General features: G+C 49.3%; 6 protein-coding genes across 6 annotated transcripts; 3 read left to right on the top strand and 3 right to left on the bottom strand.

The window, feature by feature from the left end:
* Window positions 1-1,798: 1,798 nt before the first annotated feature.
* On the top strand, window positions 1,799-4,604 carry ASPSYDRAFT_141359 (uncharacterized protein; the record flags this gene model as incomplete). The annotated part of the gene is made up of 3 exons (XM_040841137.1): window positions 1,799-1,931; window positions 2,007-2,061; window positions 2,129-4,604. 3 exons carry the CDS (start codon window positions 1,799-1,801, stop codon window positions 4,602-4,604), a joined length of 2,664 nt encoding a protein of 887 aa, XP_040708691.1.
* An 821-nt stretch (window positions 4,605-5,425) lies between these two features.
* On the bottom strand, window positions 5,426-6,348 carry ASPSYDRAFT_84870 (uncharacterized protein; the record flags this gene model as incomplete). Its single annotated transcript, XM_040851433.1, has 3 exons — window positions 5,426-5,782; window positions 5,856-5,945; window positions 6,001-6,348. 3 exons carry the CDS (start codon window positions 6,346-6,348, stop codon window positions 5,426-5,428), a joined length of 795 nt encoding a protein of 264 aa, XP_040708690.1.
* An 888-nt stretch (window positions 6,349-7,236) lies between these two features.
* Window positions 7,237-10,215, top strand: ASPSYDRAFT_54275 (uncharacterized protein; the record flags this gene model as incomplete). The annotated part of the gene is made up of 7 exons (XM_040848827.1): window positions 7,237-7,265; window positions 7,349-7,435; window positions 7,504-7,630; window positions 7,694-7,871; window positions 7,926-8,516; window positions 8,575-9,128; window positions 9,178-10,215. 7 exons carry the CDS (start codon window positions 7,237-7,239, stop codon window positions 10,213-10,215), a joined length of 2,604 nt encoding a protein of 867 aa, XP_040708689.1.
* A 963-nt stretch (window positions 10,216-11,178) lies between these two features.
* Window positions 11,179-12,802, bottom strand: ASPSYDRAFT_39654 (adenosine kinase). Its single transcript, XM_040845934.1, has 6 exons — window positions 12,623-12,802; window positions 12,310-12,532; window positions 11,908-12,249; window positions 11,510-11,847; window positions 11,339-11,452; window positions 11,179-11,260 (listed from the first exon to the last, which is right to left on the bottom strand). The coding sequence occupies exons 2-6, from the start codon at window positions 12,391-12,393 to the stop codon at window positions 11,218-11,220; spliced, it is 921 nt and encodes a 306-aa protein (XP_040708688.1). The 5' UTR covers window positions 12,394-12,532; window positions 12,623-12,802; the 3' UTR covers window positions 11,179-11,217.
* Window positions 12,803-13,038: 236 nt separating this feature from the next.
* ASPSYDRAFT_26850 (DUF1770 domain-containing protein) lies at window positions 13,039-13,777 on the top strand (the record flags this gene model as incomplete). Its single annotated transcript, XM_040844327.1, has 3 exons — window positions 13,039-13,344; window positions 13,449-13,643; window positions 13,739-13,777. 3 exons carry the CDS (start codon window positions 13,039-13,041, stop codon window positions 13,775-13,777), a joined length of 540 nt encoding a protein of 179 aa, XP_040708687.1.
* Window positions 13,778-13,819: 42 nt separating this feature from the next.
* Window positions 13,820-16,321, bottom strand: ASPSYDRAFT_1156792 (uncharacterized protein). The gene is made up of 5 exons (XM_040840027.1): window positions 16,118-16,321; window positions 15,844-16,013; window positions 15,615-15,744; window positions 15,192-15,545; window positions 13,820-15,134 (listed from the first exon to the last, which is right to left on the bottom strand). Exons 1-5 carry the CDS (start codon window positions 16,310-16,312, stop codon window positions 14,262-14,264), a joined length of 1,722 nt encoding a protein of 573 aa, XP_040708686.1. The 5' UTR covers window positions 16,313-16,321; the 3' UTR covers window positions 13,820-14,261.
* Between the last annotated feature and the right edge of the window lie 1,130 nt (window positions 16,322-17,451).

Below are 17,451 nucleotides of genomic sequence, written 5' to 3'. Positions count from 1 at the left end.
ACGTGATGGTCTCAATCGGGTGCTTTTCTTTGAGCTCACTGGCAAGTATCGCCCGACAACAGCTGGCATCTGTCAAATGCGGCATCGACCAGTATAAGAGGAACTCTCTGGGTGTTCTATCATTCTGATTCCTCGCTCAAACACCAGTTGTATCCAGTCCAGATTGAACAGCGCGGGTAGACGATTTGTCACGGCGCGCAATCTGAAACAATAACCTGTCGCGGCTGTCAGGCTATGGGCGCCTCACGGCCTGTGTCTATTCTTGGGTCGCCCCTGTCTCGGCAGCTTCATATTTGGAACCATGGATTCGCTTGCGCCTATACATCTTCCCCTTTGCCAGCTAGCACGCGATATAGTTACGTAGTACAGGTTTCGCGGATTCCCGTTTCATCGTCAATTGTTGTGTTGGTCGTCCTTCAGTCTTTGGTTGAAAGAACCAACAACTGTTTGGGAGATGCGTGCGAATATCTAATCTAACTTTGAGCAAGACGTGGGACAACACCAAGCCGCCATTCCTTGGAGCGGTTGATGCCTCCTTCCTCCTTAATGCACATTCCCCTTTCTCACAGGCACACAGCTGAGTGCACGGCTTGACCCCCCAGTGAATATTGCAGGGTGAACCGCAGTCTGTCCGCGCCTCCGCGGCCTGTGGACTAAGGTCTTTATTATTAGAATCCCGCAAGGCCCGTCAGCCCACGTCTTCAGATATTACGATCAAAATTCTGGAGCCATTGATCGCGATCCCCGCTTACTTAAATAGCCGTCGGCTCATTGACTAAAAATAATCCGATGATTATTGTGCCTATCACCCCACTGTAGAATAAAGATACCACTACGGATATACATCATGATAAAACGTTTCTGGTCCCGTCCCAACCGTCCAGGGCCGGGGTGTGATTCGGGGATGACAATGTCTTGACTGTGGAGGGCTTTTGTTTGGACAGCCAGAACCTAACACTGTTGCTGTTGATGAATCTGAATTGAACCAGCTGTTCGAGAAGAGATTCCTCGCATGTCCCCGCCAAGTTTGGCTCCACGGCCCACGATCGAAGACGCGCGCGGGATCTTTTCATATCAATCTCCACTGCCACGGAATCCATCACAGATGGTTAGATGAAACCCAGCCGAATAGCGAGTCGGTGAAGTTTCTTGGTTTAATTTACCTTATTTTGGGGGCAGCCAAAAACCCCCAACAGTTCTTCACTACTAGTGCAAGTTACTCAAATAAGTCAACCGCAAAAATTGTCCAGAAGAGGAGAACACTGAACAACGGAATTGGAGAAGGAGGAATGCTTCCATCGGTTCCCGTCTATCCGTACTTTGGTTCTCTGATGAGGAGAACAATTGGGTCCCCATGCATGCATCCCCTTCGCATACATAACACATATGTCAACTTAGAGTTGCGTACATGGTCTGAAAAGGCAGCATCTCCGCACCGGGGCGGGTGGGGATGGAAACAGATGCACCGCACTCCAAATCTCAGCGTTGTATATCGGTCAACAGCAAGCCAAGCGGAGTGGGTATGCTGGTCATTGGCCCCTCCAGTTGCTTGGAAGGCTTGAAATCAAGCACGCCGTAGTATTCATCGTTTTGCAGCTGAAGTGAAGACATTCCGCCGTCCAATGGAGTGCTTAAGATTGTTCAGCAGCAGCTCCAAGGGCGAGCGACTTGGTGCCTCAGGCGCTGCCGTAATCTGTTTCCGGAAGTCACGTGGCGCCCCCTCACCCCCCACAGTATTTTCCTTCCCCGCGCGCCTGAGTCCATCCGAAAGACATGCTCTACCCCAAGGCTATTCGCCATGGACGATGAGAGATCAAATTCGGGGAAAGTGAAGAAGAAGACAAACACCGCCCACCGGAAATCACTCTCCTGCGAATACTGTAACAGGTCCTTTGCCCGTCTCGAGCATCTTCAGCGCCACCTCCGCACCCGTTGAGTAACCCTGATTCTGCCCTCAGGAGGGCATTTGCTTTCGATGATACGTCCCAGCTAACTTATTGTCCCAGATACCAAGGAAAAGCCCTTTTCATGCGATATATGCTCCAAGTCTTTTGCAAGGAGGTAAGTCACCTACCGCCCTGATCAGCGTCTGACACTCACTACTAACGTATCTTTTTTCCTTGAAAAGCGATCTGCTTGTGCGACATGAGCGCCTAGTCCATCCAGCCGAGGCGGCAGCTAATCGAGAGAATCGAAACCATACCAATCACGATGTATCTCAAACGCCGTCCTCAATAGTGCAGCCCTCCCACCATGAATCTCGAATGCTAGAGCTAGCCGATGCCATTCCACTTCAGACCCAAGCAGTCCCTCCTCCCCCTCCTCCTCCCGAAGTCCAGGTTCAGCCTCCCCCAATTGTTGAAACGACCCATTTCAACCCGTCATGGGGATACGATTTGAATCTTTTATCCCATGCCGCAAGCCATGTCGCGCTTGAGGGACAACAAGAGAGTCTTGATAGTCTTCGGAAGCCTTCGCAGAACATTGCGCCGCCGCCGCCGCCGCCACCGCAGCAGCAGCAGCAGCCACTCTCCCATGTTCCGGAACGAGGGATCACCGACAACTACGGCGTTGAGCCTTCAATTCTAGATCTCACTGATCTTGGAGATCCGGTGCAAGACTTCACAGTCTTTTTAGAAAGTGTCGGGCTCTCTTCAGACTGGGACTCTGGCATTTTCTCAAGTGTAGAAGAACCCTTGCTACCGACCACACTTCCAATGGAGACAAAACCTACGATCCGTGAAACTTCTAGGCTAGGGCCTGATATAATGAGTGACATGAGATCTACCAACGATGACCCACCGTCGTTCTCTAATTTTGGTTCTCGGCTGCCCTCGCTTCAGCCAGAAGCTCATGAAGTTGACGATCGCCTAGGCTTTGGTGACGAAGGCCCAAGACCCGCCTGGGATATATCAAACGCGGATCGTCAGGTGTTTGTCTCTAAACTGGAAGAATTTGCCTATATCCTCCCGAAAGGATTTGTGCCACCGTCCAGGCATGCTCTATCTCGCTTTTTTGCCGGTTACATCAATGGCCTGAATGAGCATCTCCCTTTCATTCATGTCCCAACGCTGTCCATTGCAAAGTGCTCCCCCGAGCTTACACTTGCTTTGGCAGCTGCGGGGTCTCACTACCGTTTTGAAAATAACAGGGGATTTGATCTCTTCCACGCTGCAAAGGCGATCCTTCTGGAACGCTTGCAAAGAAGAGACAGTAAGCAGGTACATTACCCCTCCTGGAACTTTTTCTCTCCGGCGTCAAACTTCCATAATTCCCGTGGGTCGTCCGCCACTTCCAACAGTCCATACCAAACCCACCAACACCAGTCTTATGTCCTATACCCAATTGACCCTTCAGGCTACCCCCCTGAAGATTCGTATGCCCACATGGAGGTCATTAAGACCTTCCTGCTGCTCACGGTATTCGCTTCTTGGGAGCGACATCCTGAGCTCTTGCGGGAGATTCTGTCCCTCCAAAGCACGCTAGCGAGGCTTGTCCGAGAACATGGTCTCACTGAATCAACCATCGGGGTGGACCCAAACAATTGGGAAGAATGGGTCCGCAGAGAATGCAATAGGCGAACGAAACTGATTGTTTACTGCTTCTTTAACCTCCATTCTATTATGTACAACATCCCTCCCTTGATATTGAATGCAGAGCTCAAGTTGAACATGCCGTGCTCGCACGAACTCTGGAAAGCGAACAACGCCGCACAGTGGCGTCGCCTCCTTCGCACCCGGCATGGATCGGAGGTCGCTTTCCAAGATGCATTCACAAGATTGTTCTACAAGGCGAACATCACGAGCACTGCACCTATTTCACCTCTCGGTAATTATATCTTGATACATGCGCTAATCCAACAGATATTCTTCGCCCGTCAACTTTGTCTTTCTGCTCCAACCCTTCATGGCACGAGCCTAAGACCAGACGACTTGAACGTCCTAGACAGTTCTTTAGCATCTTGGAAAGCTCTATGGAAACGCACCCCTGAGTCAAGCATCGATCCGCAAAATCCAGCTGGTCCCATTGCTTTTACGTCCACCGCACTATTAGGGCTTGCATACATTAGGTTACATGTTGACCTTGGGCCCTGTCGCCGCCTCGTGACTCAGGACCCGGTTCAGATTGCCAGGGCACTCAATGAATCGCCGCCTATTGCACGAAGCCCACGCCTCATAATGGCGCTTTTGCACTCCGCACACGCACTTTCGATTCCGGTGCGCCTGGGTATAGACTTTGTGGCCAGAACTCATTCCTTCTTCTGGAGTATTCAGCATTCTCTTTGCAGCTTGGAATGTGCGTTCCTCTTAAGTCGATGGCTGCTTTCGATACCAGCAACGCAGTCCGAGCAAAGGCTCTCTGAGCATGAGAGAAAGCTGCTTTTATGGATCAAGAGCATGATGGACGAAACTGACATGGCTGTTGATCCAGCCGGGGCCCCTGATGTTGATTTCATCGCAAACCCTTACAAGGCCAGGCAACTTAGTGTTGCTATCGTCCGTGTATGGGCAAGGACCTTCAAGGGAAACACGAGCTGGGCGATCGTTGACCTAGTCGGGCAAAGTTTGGATGCGTACGCTGATCTCCTGGAATCTCAGATCTAGTGGTTATGCCACAGATTCTCAGGTTGCCTTGTGACATTTGCATATATCACGAGGGGTAGATGTATGCTTTTCCTACTAGCAGAGTAAGCTCTGCTATAGGGTCTAATGGGCAGCCATGACGCTGTTCAATCAAAAGTTCGCCATATGCGGCGCCTTGATAAACGATTGAATTATACCCTCGTATTTGCGCTTCTTTATTTCTTGGTCTGTATATAGGTATTCCTCATCTCAAGTACTAGTATTGCGTCTGTCTCTTTTACTTCCTTTTTTTTTTTCTTGCGTGGCGCGGGTCGGATTATGAGTTTATTCTATCTTGCTGCGGGATGAATTTCTTCCCTTTCTCGCTTCTACCTGTTCCATTTTTATTGTTCAAGATTGGATGAGGAATGACTTTTCTTGTATCTCATTACTATTCTTTATTACGAGTCTCAAATGAATCTGCATGGGGTTTCCGGCACAATCAGGCCAATTAGTCGTAGTACTCTGCTTCAGCGACCTCTCTTCTTCATCTGTTAAGCCTACCTCGTACTCTCCTAGAGTAATTCGCTCACCTTTAGCAAACAACGGTGCCATCCTCAAAGGTTGGGATGACTAGAAGTGCATTATGCCCGACGCGGAACATCAAGACTGACAAAGTTCAGTTCCCCCTATTTGGGGTCGATAACTGCTTCTTTTTAAGCCTGAGTACTTGGCTGGTTGTCATGTAGAAGAATATAGCCGATCTATTATAATTCTCCGTTACATTCTGTCCACGTCCATGGTACCAAAGTGTCCTCGTAAGAATAGGGATCTGAATCGCTCGTATCTTGTTCGAAAACTCCTCAATCATGGCTTCCGGGCGTTGTATCTGATTGTGGAAGGGCGCCGCGAGGGTTATTCCTTCGTGCAGTTTGCCGTGACTGCGCATTCGTAACACTAGCCGGAACGAACCGCAGCGCGGACATGGATTTCTCGAGTTCCGCGATCTCAATCTCGTCTGACCTGGATTCGGGTACAGAAGCAGCCGGATTTGAATTTGAAGCAGGGATTGAGTGTGAAATGGATGTCTGCCGGTGCCGTAACCGGCCTTCTTTTGGTGACGATGGTGTACTTGATAGACGCCGGCGATGGGTCTGCATTGACCGGAGCATTGATGTTTGCTTGTCTATGCCGTCGTTGACGATGTAGAAGTTATATGTCTGTCGCGGTATTAGCTAGTTTGCATTTTTGGGTGGTCGGAAACTTCAATAGCTCCCGGGGGTAAGTAGGTACCTTAGGAAACATATGTTTGTCAATAAGATGCATTCGGCGTTTTTGGGGGGTAGAACATTTTCGCTCGCAGTTTTCGACGAAGCATCCGTACTTCAAATGTGGTTAGTAAAGTGAGTGTCTAAGAAGGGGTGCTCGAGACGAATACAGTTTTCTCACCCCGGGCTCTCCTTGCAGCGACTATGGAATCGTGATTCTCCTCAATATGTAAGTTCAGAAAGAGGTCCGTGGGGAAGTTCCTCCCGCACTCGGTGCATCTGTTGACGTGGGCTTGACGATAGTGCACCTCGTAATCTTCGTATGAGGGGAAAGAGAGAGTTTCTCTGTGGGGCGGGAGAGAGCAACGCATCGCTTCTTCAACAGGGGGGTCGGAAGGGGTATTTGGAAGATGTATTTTGGATGGAGCTGGCGTGGATGATATACAGTCTGGGGAGGAGGATCTTGACCGACATTCTGATGGCGGATCGATAGATGTAGATCTGGACCGTTTGGCCATTTCTGAGGGCGTTGCGGGGAAATAATGCTGGCGGGGTATATTTTGTCTGAAGGAATAGCAGCTTCTGGCCATGTATTTGTTCAATCCACTGGGTCTCGGTCTTTTTTGTAAGAGGATAAAGATCTGAATCGATGTGACGAACTCGGTTTAGCCAAGAGTTTCTAGAAAGCGCAATCTCTCTTCCGATACAAGCCCAACAACCACTACAACGGACAGGCTGTGTACCTTGTATATCGAATTAGACGGATCTTTTAGGCTCAAAGTTTATCGTAAAACATATGTGTGGGGCTCAGTACTTACTGCTTGAACATAACTATGTATATCAAGTGGTTGGGTCTGTAACTATATATATATATATAGGTATAAGTATTCCTTTCGCATTCTCATCTCAACAGCGACAATCCTCGACAACAAAATGCTGGATAAAATCAGTAGAGTCCAAGTCTCCGCAACACTATTCACCATTAATTTCAGTTTATACAAGTGAAAGCAAATGTGAAGACAGCGAGTACCGATGGAGCACACCAGCCACAGCTAGCCACCCAATCAGCGCTTGAGGAGCCACCAGAGTCACTGGACTGCATCCACCGTGAATCTCCGGAATTCAGGTACTGCGATTTTCTGTCAACTGTCAACGAGCGGCGGCCTCACTCTCCGCGTCTCGCTCGCCGTTCTCTCGCATCAGGGCTTACCATCCCATTCCTCCAACGGCAGCGCGTCATCGGCGCCTATTCCGGAAAGCCCGACCCCTCGTCGCTTTGCCGTTCTTCGATATATCACTGATGGATCGTTCATTGATCCTGTCGCCCGCAGACTCCCAGGCAGCCATCTGACGGGCGAAGTAAACCGCGGAGCTATACAGGCGGACCGGTCTTCTGCTCATTGAGCATGGCGCTCACTTTTCAAGATGCGTGGCAGTTAGTATTACCGTTGCTTTCCTTCTTGCAAGTTTGACAAGTGAAACAATCAAATACATGAGACTAAAACTGGACTATTCTAGATCTGCGCTCACCGTTGAGAGAGACCTGCTAAAGAACCTCGCTGAGAAGGAGCCAACATTTGCCGAAATATCTCACAACATATCGGAGTCAGTTCTTCATTCATGTTTTAGTTAGTTGCGCGCAACTGGTCTGACCCCTCCGCTTCTTGTCGCAGACTCCGAAACGCTTCTCAAAACGCCATATTCCAAGACTTCGAGACTGCCCGCACAGTTGACGTTGAAGGTCGCCTATGGGAGGCGCATTTAAAAATCAACACTCGGTTCCGGAAGTTGCTCTCCCGCGTGAGTTACTTAAGTTCTATTTTGTTTTATTAGCCATTCTCTAATCGAGCACACAAAATCTAGTTTCGCGAAGATAATGGCAAGAAGAAAAAGCCAGTAGAGAGGCGGAAGCTGGAGAAACACTTTCTAGAATTCATTAAATCAAGCCAGCGATTCTATCGCGGCTACATTCAACAACTGGCGTCGCACTACGATGGCATTCCGGAACTGGAGAAGGTTGCACGGAAGTTCAGTTTTGAAAGTGAGCATCATCTCCCATTGTAACTTTCTGATTTAGTTACTCAACATATTGTAGCTCTGTCGGCGGCGCCTCCGGTCCGACCCCTCGAGCATCTGCGAAAATGCGTCCTTCAGTCGTGTCACGCCACACTTATACGCCTAGGCGACCTTTCCCGTTATCGCGAAACCGAATTGGCCACCAAGGAGCGCAATTGGGGTCCAGCAATCGGTTATTATGATCTAGCTACTGTGATATACCCCGCTTCCGGTGCGTCGCATAACCAGCTGGCTGTCATTGCTCTTGCCGATGCCAATCATCTGAGGGCTACCTACCATCTATACCGGGCTCTCTCAGCTCAAGAGCCACATCCAACTGCCAAAGGGAACCTTGAAATTGAATTTAGAAAGGTCATGAGTTTATGGGCTAAAAGGGAGTTGATTCGACCCGAGGACGCTGGTATTCCAGGCAGAGCGTTGGCCCCGTGGTTTGTTTATCTCCACGCCCAGTGTTACAGAGGCGTGGACTTCGCCGAGCATGAGGAACTTGAAAGCGAAGTTCTTAACCAGCTTGCAGTCGATTTGAAAGAGCGCTCTTTGGAGGGTACTTTACAGAAGTTCTGTCTTATTAATATTGCAGCAGAAGACTTCTCTCGGGTTCGGTCGGAAGGTAAGTTTTTTTAATATACTCTTAAGTCTAAGTAAACGTTAATTAATAGCACCAGCAGAAGAATCAGTGTCAAATGCGCGTTTGTTTTTCCAGCGCATTAACGTCAAAACATACTTTACCCTCCTGCAGATTCTCCTAGCTGAAATCGAGAGGTTCGCTGTTGAAGACCCGAACGGCAACAGTAAAGACACTAAAGTTGGGGCTGATAGGGTGACTGTTGTTGCCCGTCGAATCTTACCTGCCCTTCGCAACTATAGCTCTTGGCTCTTGACAGTCAGTGCGTACTTGGTTGCATATAAGGAGAAAGATACACCTCTAGCTGTCCAACTGACGGAGTTTTGGAAAATATACGCCAACACGCTCACTCTCCTCGCGTCCACTTTTGACGTCGTTCATCTACCAGAGGTAGAATATCTTCTCGAAGAAGATGAGGAAACCTTGTGTTTCATGCCCCTTAGTAAAGGTGCCACGACCCGTAGATACTTGGATGCGAACGGTCGACCAAAGCCATCAATAAACGACCCAGACGTCGAAAGACATCATCCCAACATTGAAATGCTCTATCGTATCCGCGAGTTCGTGATTGACGGTTTAGATTTGGTTGTGGGCAATGTACGACGAAGCCAACCCTTGTGCTTTTGGAGTCTGCTAACTTTCCCAGAAAATCCCCATTGCCCTTGTTGATGATGAGGACAAGAAGACGTTTATTTACAAGGAGGATGGTCTTCCCTCCCAATTCTTTGCCAGTCCCTCCGGTCATAATCACTCGCTCTCTGTAGCGAGCATCGAAAGGGAGGACATTCAACGGATTAGACAAGAGTCGAACTATCCTTCGGATGCGAGAAGTACATTTGGGGATTCTCAATCAGCATCCGTCTCCATGTCGACTAACATGAATGGTATCGTTGAAGGTGTGGAACGATTGGTCGAGTCTGACACTTATGAAAATGCCCCAACTATGCCTAACCATTTGACGCACCCTATGGACTCGAACCCCGCCTTGGCTCAGTTCTACGACCCAACTGCAAACTTGGATTTCAGAAGAGACAACCTTCATACTCCGATCGCTCCACCAGGTCTCGGGCTACCTATGGATAAATTTTCCAGTGGATTGGGCACAATGTCGTCCTCCCAGTCATACACCCCGCGGCCGGCCATCCCTGGACTCCCTAACATCTGGAATACTGCTTTCTCACCCGAAATTCGCGACGCATCCCCGCGAACTCCACCAGGACTTGGTCCGCCGCAAGGACCAATGCTTTCCGGACACACTAATAGTTCGGGTCTTCAATATACGCAGCAAGATGCTATAAAAAATGACCTAGCATTCCGCCAGAGCCTGCTTGCGCAAAACCAGTTAGAAGGCAACTCACTCAACGGGAACGGTCCCATGTCTCAGATGCTTGCCCCGCAGACATATCATCAACGTCACTCTAGCTCTCCATGGGATCGAGACAACGTAGCCGGGGCTGGACCATTTTCGCAACAGGCATACCATCAGTCTACCTTTGGGTTCCCCAGCCAGCCGATGTCAAGCGGCCAGGCCAATGCTTCGTGGGCCAATAATGCCTTTATCGAAAGTTCACACCCATCAGGAGCAGCGTTATCAAGCCCAGAGATCGGTGATACCCGCAAGTCTTCAGCTCAGTTCGGCATCATCGGTCAAGGCCAATCCCCTCGCCTCGGACATGGTGGCTGAATTCCTAGCGTGAGAAAAAGTACTTCAAAATCCCACTCTTCGCCAAGCGCGTATGCACGGATTTAGAAAACTGCGATCATGCTACCCAAAGGGGAGATTGACTTAGCAGAAATTACGCGGGGAAAGACCATAGCTGTTAGTGAGGCTTTGCGGTCAACATAAGTATTCCCTTGCAAGGGAAGGGAAGAAGCACGCGTGGTCCGTGATTTTCTTATTCGCCTACACTGTCGAGCATCTCTGCATGTGTCTCTGTCTGAACCCCGTTATTGCAGACCCGTAATATCGTAACGCAGCCTCGTCTCAACACCTCTGGCTTGGAGCAATTCTCCAACAGCTAGGGTGGTCTCTCTCTTTCTGCACGTGGGAATTGGTTTCTAGGGTTCGGTGAAGATGAGCGAAGGATTTTCTCGTTCTGGTTCTTCAATGCTTTTTGCGTCTCCCGAAATTGATGTTTGACATTAAATGGATGTGATCAGATTTATTCTGGTAGGGATGGTTCCTAGGGTATTGAGCACTTGAGCAATTTATCTCATTGTCTCTTGCCTTTGGGGTGAGATCAAGTAACTCAATTTTTAAAATACCTGCATTTAGGATTTCAGCAGGAACGAATAATCAAACCATCTGAAGTTTCCGATTGAATTTCCAGAGATTATATATAGAGTAGAACACGGAGTATGCATCGTAGCCAATGTGGTACATATTGTTGAAGATAAATCTCTGGTAAAAAAAAAAGAAATACAATGAAGTTATATTCATCATTAAATCGTTGTTGAGAACGCCTTCTCTGCAACTCCTGTCTATCGTGTTTTCATCATGATATGTAATGCAATAAGAGCGCAGTTCACACTTGAACGGTGAAGTAAGTGGAATTTATAGCGCCAAGTCTAAGACGTTAAGTCAAGGACAATGTGGGTATAGAAGGTTGAATCCTAGATAATAAGAAATGAAATGGGGTTTTATGGCCTTAGGGAGAGGGAGTAATGTGCGGCATGGGAGAACTGTTTAGGAGCGTTCAGGAGTGTAGGTTTGCTTGGGGAAGGGGAAGCTATATCATAATCAGCACAAGTGTTCATTACGGTTGTAGTTTGGACGAGGAGAAGTATGGGAATAGGGAAGAGCTTACGAAGGTCCCAGTTCTTGAATGCTCAGCTTCGCGAGCCACTGGCCGAGATCAATGCTCTCTGAAAGAGGTTTGCCTTGGACAACTCCAGCGGCGAAACCACCGGCGAATGCATCACTGGAGTGCACTTATTAGCTTATAGTTCTATTATGAATCGATGGTGTAGTCACTTACCCAGCACCGTTGGTGTCGTTGATGGCATCCTTGGAGATCTCGTGGACGGGGAACTCCTTGACTTCGACGGCACCGCCGGCAGAGCCAGTGGCAGTGACAGTGGGCAGAGTGCCCTGGGTCACGACAGCAACCCTCGGGCGGTTGGTGTTCTTCTTGGGGAGTTGGGCCAACTTCTTAGCAATCTCGACAATGTCGGTTGTGCCCCATTGGTGGCTCTCAGCGTAAGCAAGGGCCTCAGTCTCGTTGCAGAATGTGTAGTCAGTGTAAGGGAGGACGCTGTCGAGCTGGTCCTTGAAGAATTGAGGAATGAAAGGCGCGGAGAGAGAAAGCATGAAAACCTACCCAGTCAAAATAGGATTAGTGACGCTCTATAAAAGAGAACCCAAATAGGTCCGTACCTTGTTCTTCGCAGCGGCCTCCTCACCCAGAGCCTGGATGGCGGGAACAGAGACCGTCAGGTGGTAACCACCAACATAGTAGAATTGGGCCTTCTCAACAAGAGACCAGATGTGAGGCTGCTTGAGATGCTCAATCTTGTACTCGTTAGCGGCAGCAAGGTGGGTGCACATGCTGCGGTTGTGGCCGGTGATGATGACACCGCACTTGCCAGTGGGCTGGACATCGTCGACGCGGTATTCCGTGTGGACGCCGGCCTTCTTGCAGGCGTCCGTGAGGATATCAGCGTACTTGTCGCGGCCAACGCAGCCAATGTAAAGAGTCGAGTTTTCAGGAAGAATGTACTATGAGTATAATCCATCAGCGATTCGTTTTGCAGGCCGTACAAAGGTAGGAATGGGTACCTGAGCACCACGAGCAGTATTCTGAGCGGCACCACCGGCAATCAACTTAGCATCGTTCTTGAGCAACTCCTCGTAGAGACCCATGTGCTTATCCTCGGCGAGGATAGCATCGTTGTCCTTAAGCCCATACTTCTCTAGAAGAGCAGCATCACTATCGGAGTTTGTTAATCAAGCCCTGATCTACAAGAGCGGCACCATTGTACTTACCCGACAGCCTGGATATCTATAACAAAGCACGAAAAAACATCAGTAAAACGCACCAGCTAACTTGGACTTAAGATAACTTGTCCATGCAAAAGATGAGTTCACGTACCCAGGAGGGGGTTCTCTAAGCAGAGAAGAGGGTAGCCTTGAGCAGCAGCCATGGTGATTCAATGCCTGTACGAGAGTTCGGAACAAACGTAGATTATAGTATAGAGTTGTATATGAGGACAGAGACGAAAGCCGAGGGAGAAGAGTGAGGAGTAAAGAGAAGGTGGGGAGGTGGTCGACCTTGGAGGATAAGATTGAGAATTGACCGATGGAGGGGCAGCAGATGGCTGCCTGTATGCCTGAAACTCAAGGCTGTAATGTTCCTCCCCGTGAACATGCTCTGATTGGCCGCAAGAGCGCTCATCTCCTGGAGTCCGGAGTGGTTGAAGAGTGAAGACCTACAAAACAGCAGCACTGGGCCTTATCCATCCCGACCAACACGAAGGTTCTATATTACTGTCTATCTAGGCGCACATTATGACGGACCCTGCCATCCAGGTTGCAGAAACCATCCAAACGGCTTCCATCAACCGGTCGCCATCTGCCAGCCGTGACATCAACCCTCCAACCTCATCAGAGAAGAAGCCCCCGGTCGAGCTTACGTCCTCTGATGCTGACAGCATCCCTTCGGATCTCATTGACCGTCCTCCTGCTTTTCGGATCCCCGCGCGGCGACATACTTTGCCGCCCCTACCCGACCTACGATTCGAGCAAAGCTACCTCGCCAGTTTGAGAGGCGCGGACACATGGGGGCGAGTAACATGGATCACCATCAGAGACCAGGTACGTGATTTTGCAATGAACCCCGTGTCGGGTTGTTTTCTAGTTGTTTCGGCGAGGAGATAAACTCGTAAATGGGTATGTCTGACTTCGCTCCCATTGTCTAGGTCCTTTTACCGCTAATCCAAGGTACGCTCTGGACTCTTGCGCTCTCGGGATGGCGCTTTTGGAACCGCACTGCATCTCTTAGCGGCCAAACGCTAGGGAGCAGAGTTAGGAGATGGTGGTACGAAGTCAACAACTGGAAGCTTCCCCCTATGGTGCCGAGGAACTCTAAGGCCGCCGCGGGACAGGTAGAAGACGTATGTGGACCACGTCTATTTATTTTTATTTTTATTTTTTCCGATCCATCGACTCAATTCAATGACGCGAGCTGACATTTACGGAGTTTCTACAGTTCTATACAGCGCAATTCTCAAACGCTGGTGCTGACTAAGCATTCAAGTGTGGAAATTAAGAAATAGTTAAGGCGATATCTGTGTTTGCATTCATGGCGTTAAGGATATAAATGGTTGTTCAATTTCGTTCATATATCCGAGATTCCTTATATATCCCGGTGTATAGGTGGTGTCTGGAATGACATACTGTACACATAGGTCAAGATCACTACTTCCCATCAGCCTGGCGCTGAAATCGACCATCCAAGGCACACATAATTAAAACGATAATGTCGATTGGACATGGAAACCTCAATTAGGTACCTAATACATTTTGGGTGTTCACCGCCGCTTGAGTATCAAGATCAGCGGATTTCCATAGTCATCGCAAGCTTGTCTGAATACTAGACCATTCTAATCCGGTACAACCCATATTGCGCCTTCGGTAAAACAGCACCAGAACACCAATATCCACTGTAAATAGATTCTAAAGTTTATAAAACCGTTCAGGCTATGCACCTTGACTTTGAAAGGACAGACTCGTTAGATCGCCCCCTCCGGTTGCTGAACCGGAGTAGGTACAGTAGTGTCGGCGGAGTCTCCCCCTTCTTGTACTGTCCCTTCACTCAGGGCCGAAGCAATTGCGTTGCTAGGCTCTTCAACAGGCGCAGCGTTTGTGCTGGGGCCAATCGGGACTTCTGGAACCGGTACTGGAGGCCCATTGCCCACTGGTAATATTTGTGATGGTTCAACCACAGGCTGCTGTTCAGCGGCATCGATTGGCCGCTCCGCAACTGCCGCCTTCTGAGTTTCAGGAATAATGTCCGCTGATTGTTCTTCAGGTCCTTTTGAATCGCCCTGCTTATTGTATTTGAGCTGGACAACAAGGCTGGCTGGCTCCCCGTTGACCACCGACTCATCTCCACTTACTTCCTCTTCGTCGTCGCCTTCAAACTCATTTTCGTCTTCCTCCTCGCCGCCTTGCCATTCATTCCCACTAGACTGCCCACCGTTTGATTCTGCGTCCTCATCGTCTATGCCGTAATCGGTATACCCGTTCATTCGGGTATTCCGAGTCCGCTGCCGTCTCTCAGTGCCATCTTCGTCAGCAGTAGCAGTGTCTTCACGCTGCCCAGCGAGCAGACTCTCGCCGTAGAGGCCACCTGCGCGCGAACGTATTTGCCTTCCGCTGGCACTAAACCTGGGCCCTGTCGGCTCTGCGGGGGTTGAAAGTCCAGAATTATTACGCCCTGATCGTCGAGGCGGTGGAAGGCCATCGGAGAAGATATCTTCGTCATCTGAGTATGTATACTTCAGCTTTTTCCCACGAGTACGGCCTTCATATAGTGAGAATCCAGGCTCAGGTCGAGAAAATGCGGCTTTACGTGCAATTCGATAATCGCGGCGTTTGCGTTTCTAGAGTCGTGTTAGTCGATAAACCTCATACGATGGCTTACAAAGCAACATAGTTACCTCCTCTGAGCCCTCGAACCGAGGAATAGAATTTCTTATCCTCTCACTCAGTTTCTTGGAATGTATTCCCTTCTCTTCCTCCAGTTTGTCTGCAATACCCTGCAATTCTGGAATCGTCCCTGCCACGCTCCACCAGGTGACGTTCTTCAACGTTGGGTTACCTTCCCGGTAAAGTCTAAAATGTGTATCATCGTGGCCTTCAATGAGCCAATACCGGCGCTTCAGGCTATCGCGTCCCCAGGGCTGTACAGATAGAGGCTGGTTCAAGTCATCTTCGTGGCGCGCTTGCTTGTACGATTCCTTGATCTTCGCTTGGACGGCTTCGGAGGAGGAGAGTGACCAGAGAATCAACGACTTAAGTAATTGCAGCTATTGTAAATCAGTAAAACACTCAAGGGCCGGGATTGTAACACGGGAACATACGCGCTCTTCTGGGGACATTGAGGCAAAATTGCGACCCCCATGTAGAGGGTTTTTGCCTTGCCATGCCTTTGGCCACTGGGATGCATGTGTTTGAATCGCTTCTTCCAATGGACGCGTGTAGTGGTTTCTTCTGCGCATGGCGGAAGTGGAAAGTCAGTGACATGTATGTAATTCAACGAGGATCTTCAAAGTCTCAAGCGAACGATACGGTATGGAGATGGGGGCCTACTCCACGTCCTTCTTCCTATTCAATACCAGCCCAAGAAATGCACATAATAACCTTTCAATGTGGTCTCCCGGAGGAGATTCCACCACGCCTCGCTCGATATCCTGTGGTCCAAGGTGTGGCGTTGATCGCGGGAATACTTCGTGGAAACGCGCGCGGAACATTACAATGAACTAAAAGTTGCGACAGTCAGCAAACACATCCACCACGAACGCGCACGACGCGTTATGCAGGCAATTTTAAACCCATGTAGTATAACAAGAGAGATATAACTCACAGCAATATCTGGATTGTCGGCCAACACATATTCATGAGGTGGTGAAGGGGCTCGTTTCGGTGGCGGAGTTTCGGACTGCTTCTTCTGAAAGTACTTGGTTATGCCCACAGGCTCATCGAGAGCCATGGGATTAGGCTCCTCATCTGAAGGAGGCGCAGACGATAACGAAGAGAGATCAGAGTCGGAAAGAGACATTTTGGATATGTTTGTGCTGAGGCGAGGAGGTGGTGTCGGAGAGAAAAGTGGGTGAGCCTGGTCCGCGTCGCAAGGAAGTTGGTTCTGCTGCGCTTGACCTCCCCAGCTTCAAACGCGGCTTCTACGCGGTTGGCTCCAATAAGCTCACAACCCATATCGAGCCAAGATCAGCGCACATTCGAATCTACACATTCTTGGAGACTACTTGTGGGCACAGTATCGGGATGGAATTTCATGTGTTGATTTCGATGAGAAAAAAAAAAAGGAAATAGGCGTGGTCTACAAGGGGAAAGGTCTCTCCTGGCGTGGAAAACACCGGAGCATAGCGAGTAGCTAGCTATATCTGGCCAAATCAAGAAGCTGGAGGGCCATGCTCGAAATAATGTTGGGTCGGCAGACGATTGCCGGCTAAGAACTGCCAAAAAGGGATGAGAAGTTGAGGACGCACTTGTGTTATTTGACTCGGAGAGACGGCCTCGAAGTGAAATGTGATCACTTTGCAAGAGTTGGCGACTCTTGTGTTCAAGAACTTCAAGAGGATAGTTTGATACATGGCCAGCAAGTGGTACTCCTCCGCTCATTTTGCAACGAAAGCGAGCGCAGGCACCGCTGGGGCCAAACATTGTTTGTATAAAAGTATGCCCCTGATTATTGGGACGCCACGCAATGCTGACCTATTCGTCAACTCCTCCATAGGCATGAGTAGACGACTATAAAGGGGTCTGATGTACTATTGAATATTGTCAGCTTGGTGCATTCCTGATAACAGAGCGGTCAAAAAAGGAAGCAAAAGACAGCCAACGTCACAGAGGCAAGACCGTGTTAGGAGTCTTGAGACTGTTGTTGAGGGCTTCTGGAAGCAACACGTTCTGCCTTTGTAATAAAGCGTTCTGATGTGGAGCGTTAATATGTGCAAGGTCGGCGGCGAGGCACAAACAGGGGTATGCAACTGCTACCCGCAACAACTGAATGATGTCGAGGTCCACTAGACGAATCTCCGTTGATTCCATAACTCTTCATTATGAGCAACACAAAACAGCTCCAAGCGCAGTGTGCTTGCACTGCTTGCGGAGCTATGACTGTTTCGCGTGGTGGAGGAAAGAGGCAGGTCGGGTCGTGCCAAGCCGCTAACACCAACT

Source organism: Aspergillus sydowii (genome assembly GCF_001890705.1).
Source record: "Aspergillus sydowii CBS 593.65 unplaced genomic scaffold ASPSYscaffold_1, whole genome shotgun sequence".
NCBI classification, from domain to species: Eukaryota; Fungi; Ascomycota; class Eurotiomycetes; order Eurotiales; family Aspergillaceae; genus Aspergillus; species Aspergillus sydowii.
This window is presented reverse-complemented; position numbering and strand designations above follow the sequence as displayed.

Excerpts from the sequence above, each read along its gene's own strand:
- ASPSYDRAFT_39654 (XM_040845934.1), bottom strand. The coding sequence starts at position 12,393 with ATGGGTCTCTACGAGGAGTTGCTCAAGAACGATGCTAAGTTGATTGCC. Across the intron at positions 12,250-12,309 it reads ATACTGCTCGTGGTGCTCAG|TACATTCTTCCTGAAAACTC; the intron begins GTACCCATTCCT and ends TTATACTCATAG. Across the intron at positions 11,453-11,509 it reads AACGACACCAACGGTGCTGG|TGATGCATTCGCCGGTGGTT; the intron begins GTAAGTGACTAC and ends AGTGCACTCCAG.
- ASPSYDRAFT_1156792 (XM_040840027.1), bottom strand. The coding sequence starts at position 16,312 with ATGTCTCTTTCCGACTCTGATCTCTCTTCGTTATCGTCTGCGCCTCCT. Across the intron at positions 16,014-16,117 it reads CCGACAATCCAGATATTGCT|TTCATTGTAATGTTCCGCGC; the intron begins GTGAGTTATATC and ends CGCAACTTTTAG. Across the intron at positions 15,546-15,614 it reads CAATGTCCCCAGAAGAGCGC|TCGTTGATTCTCTGGTCACT; the intron begins GTATGTTCCCGT and ends CAATTACTTAAG.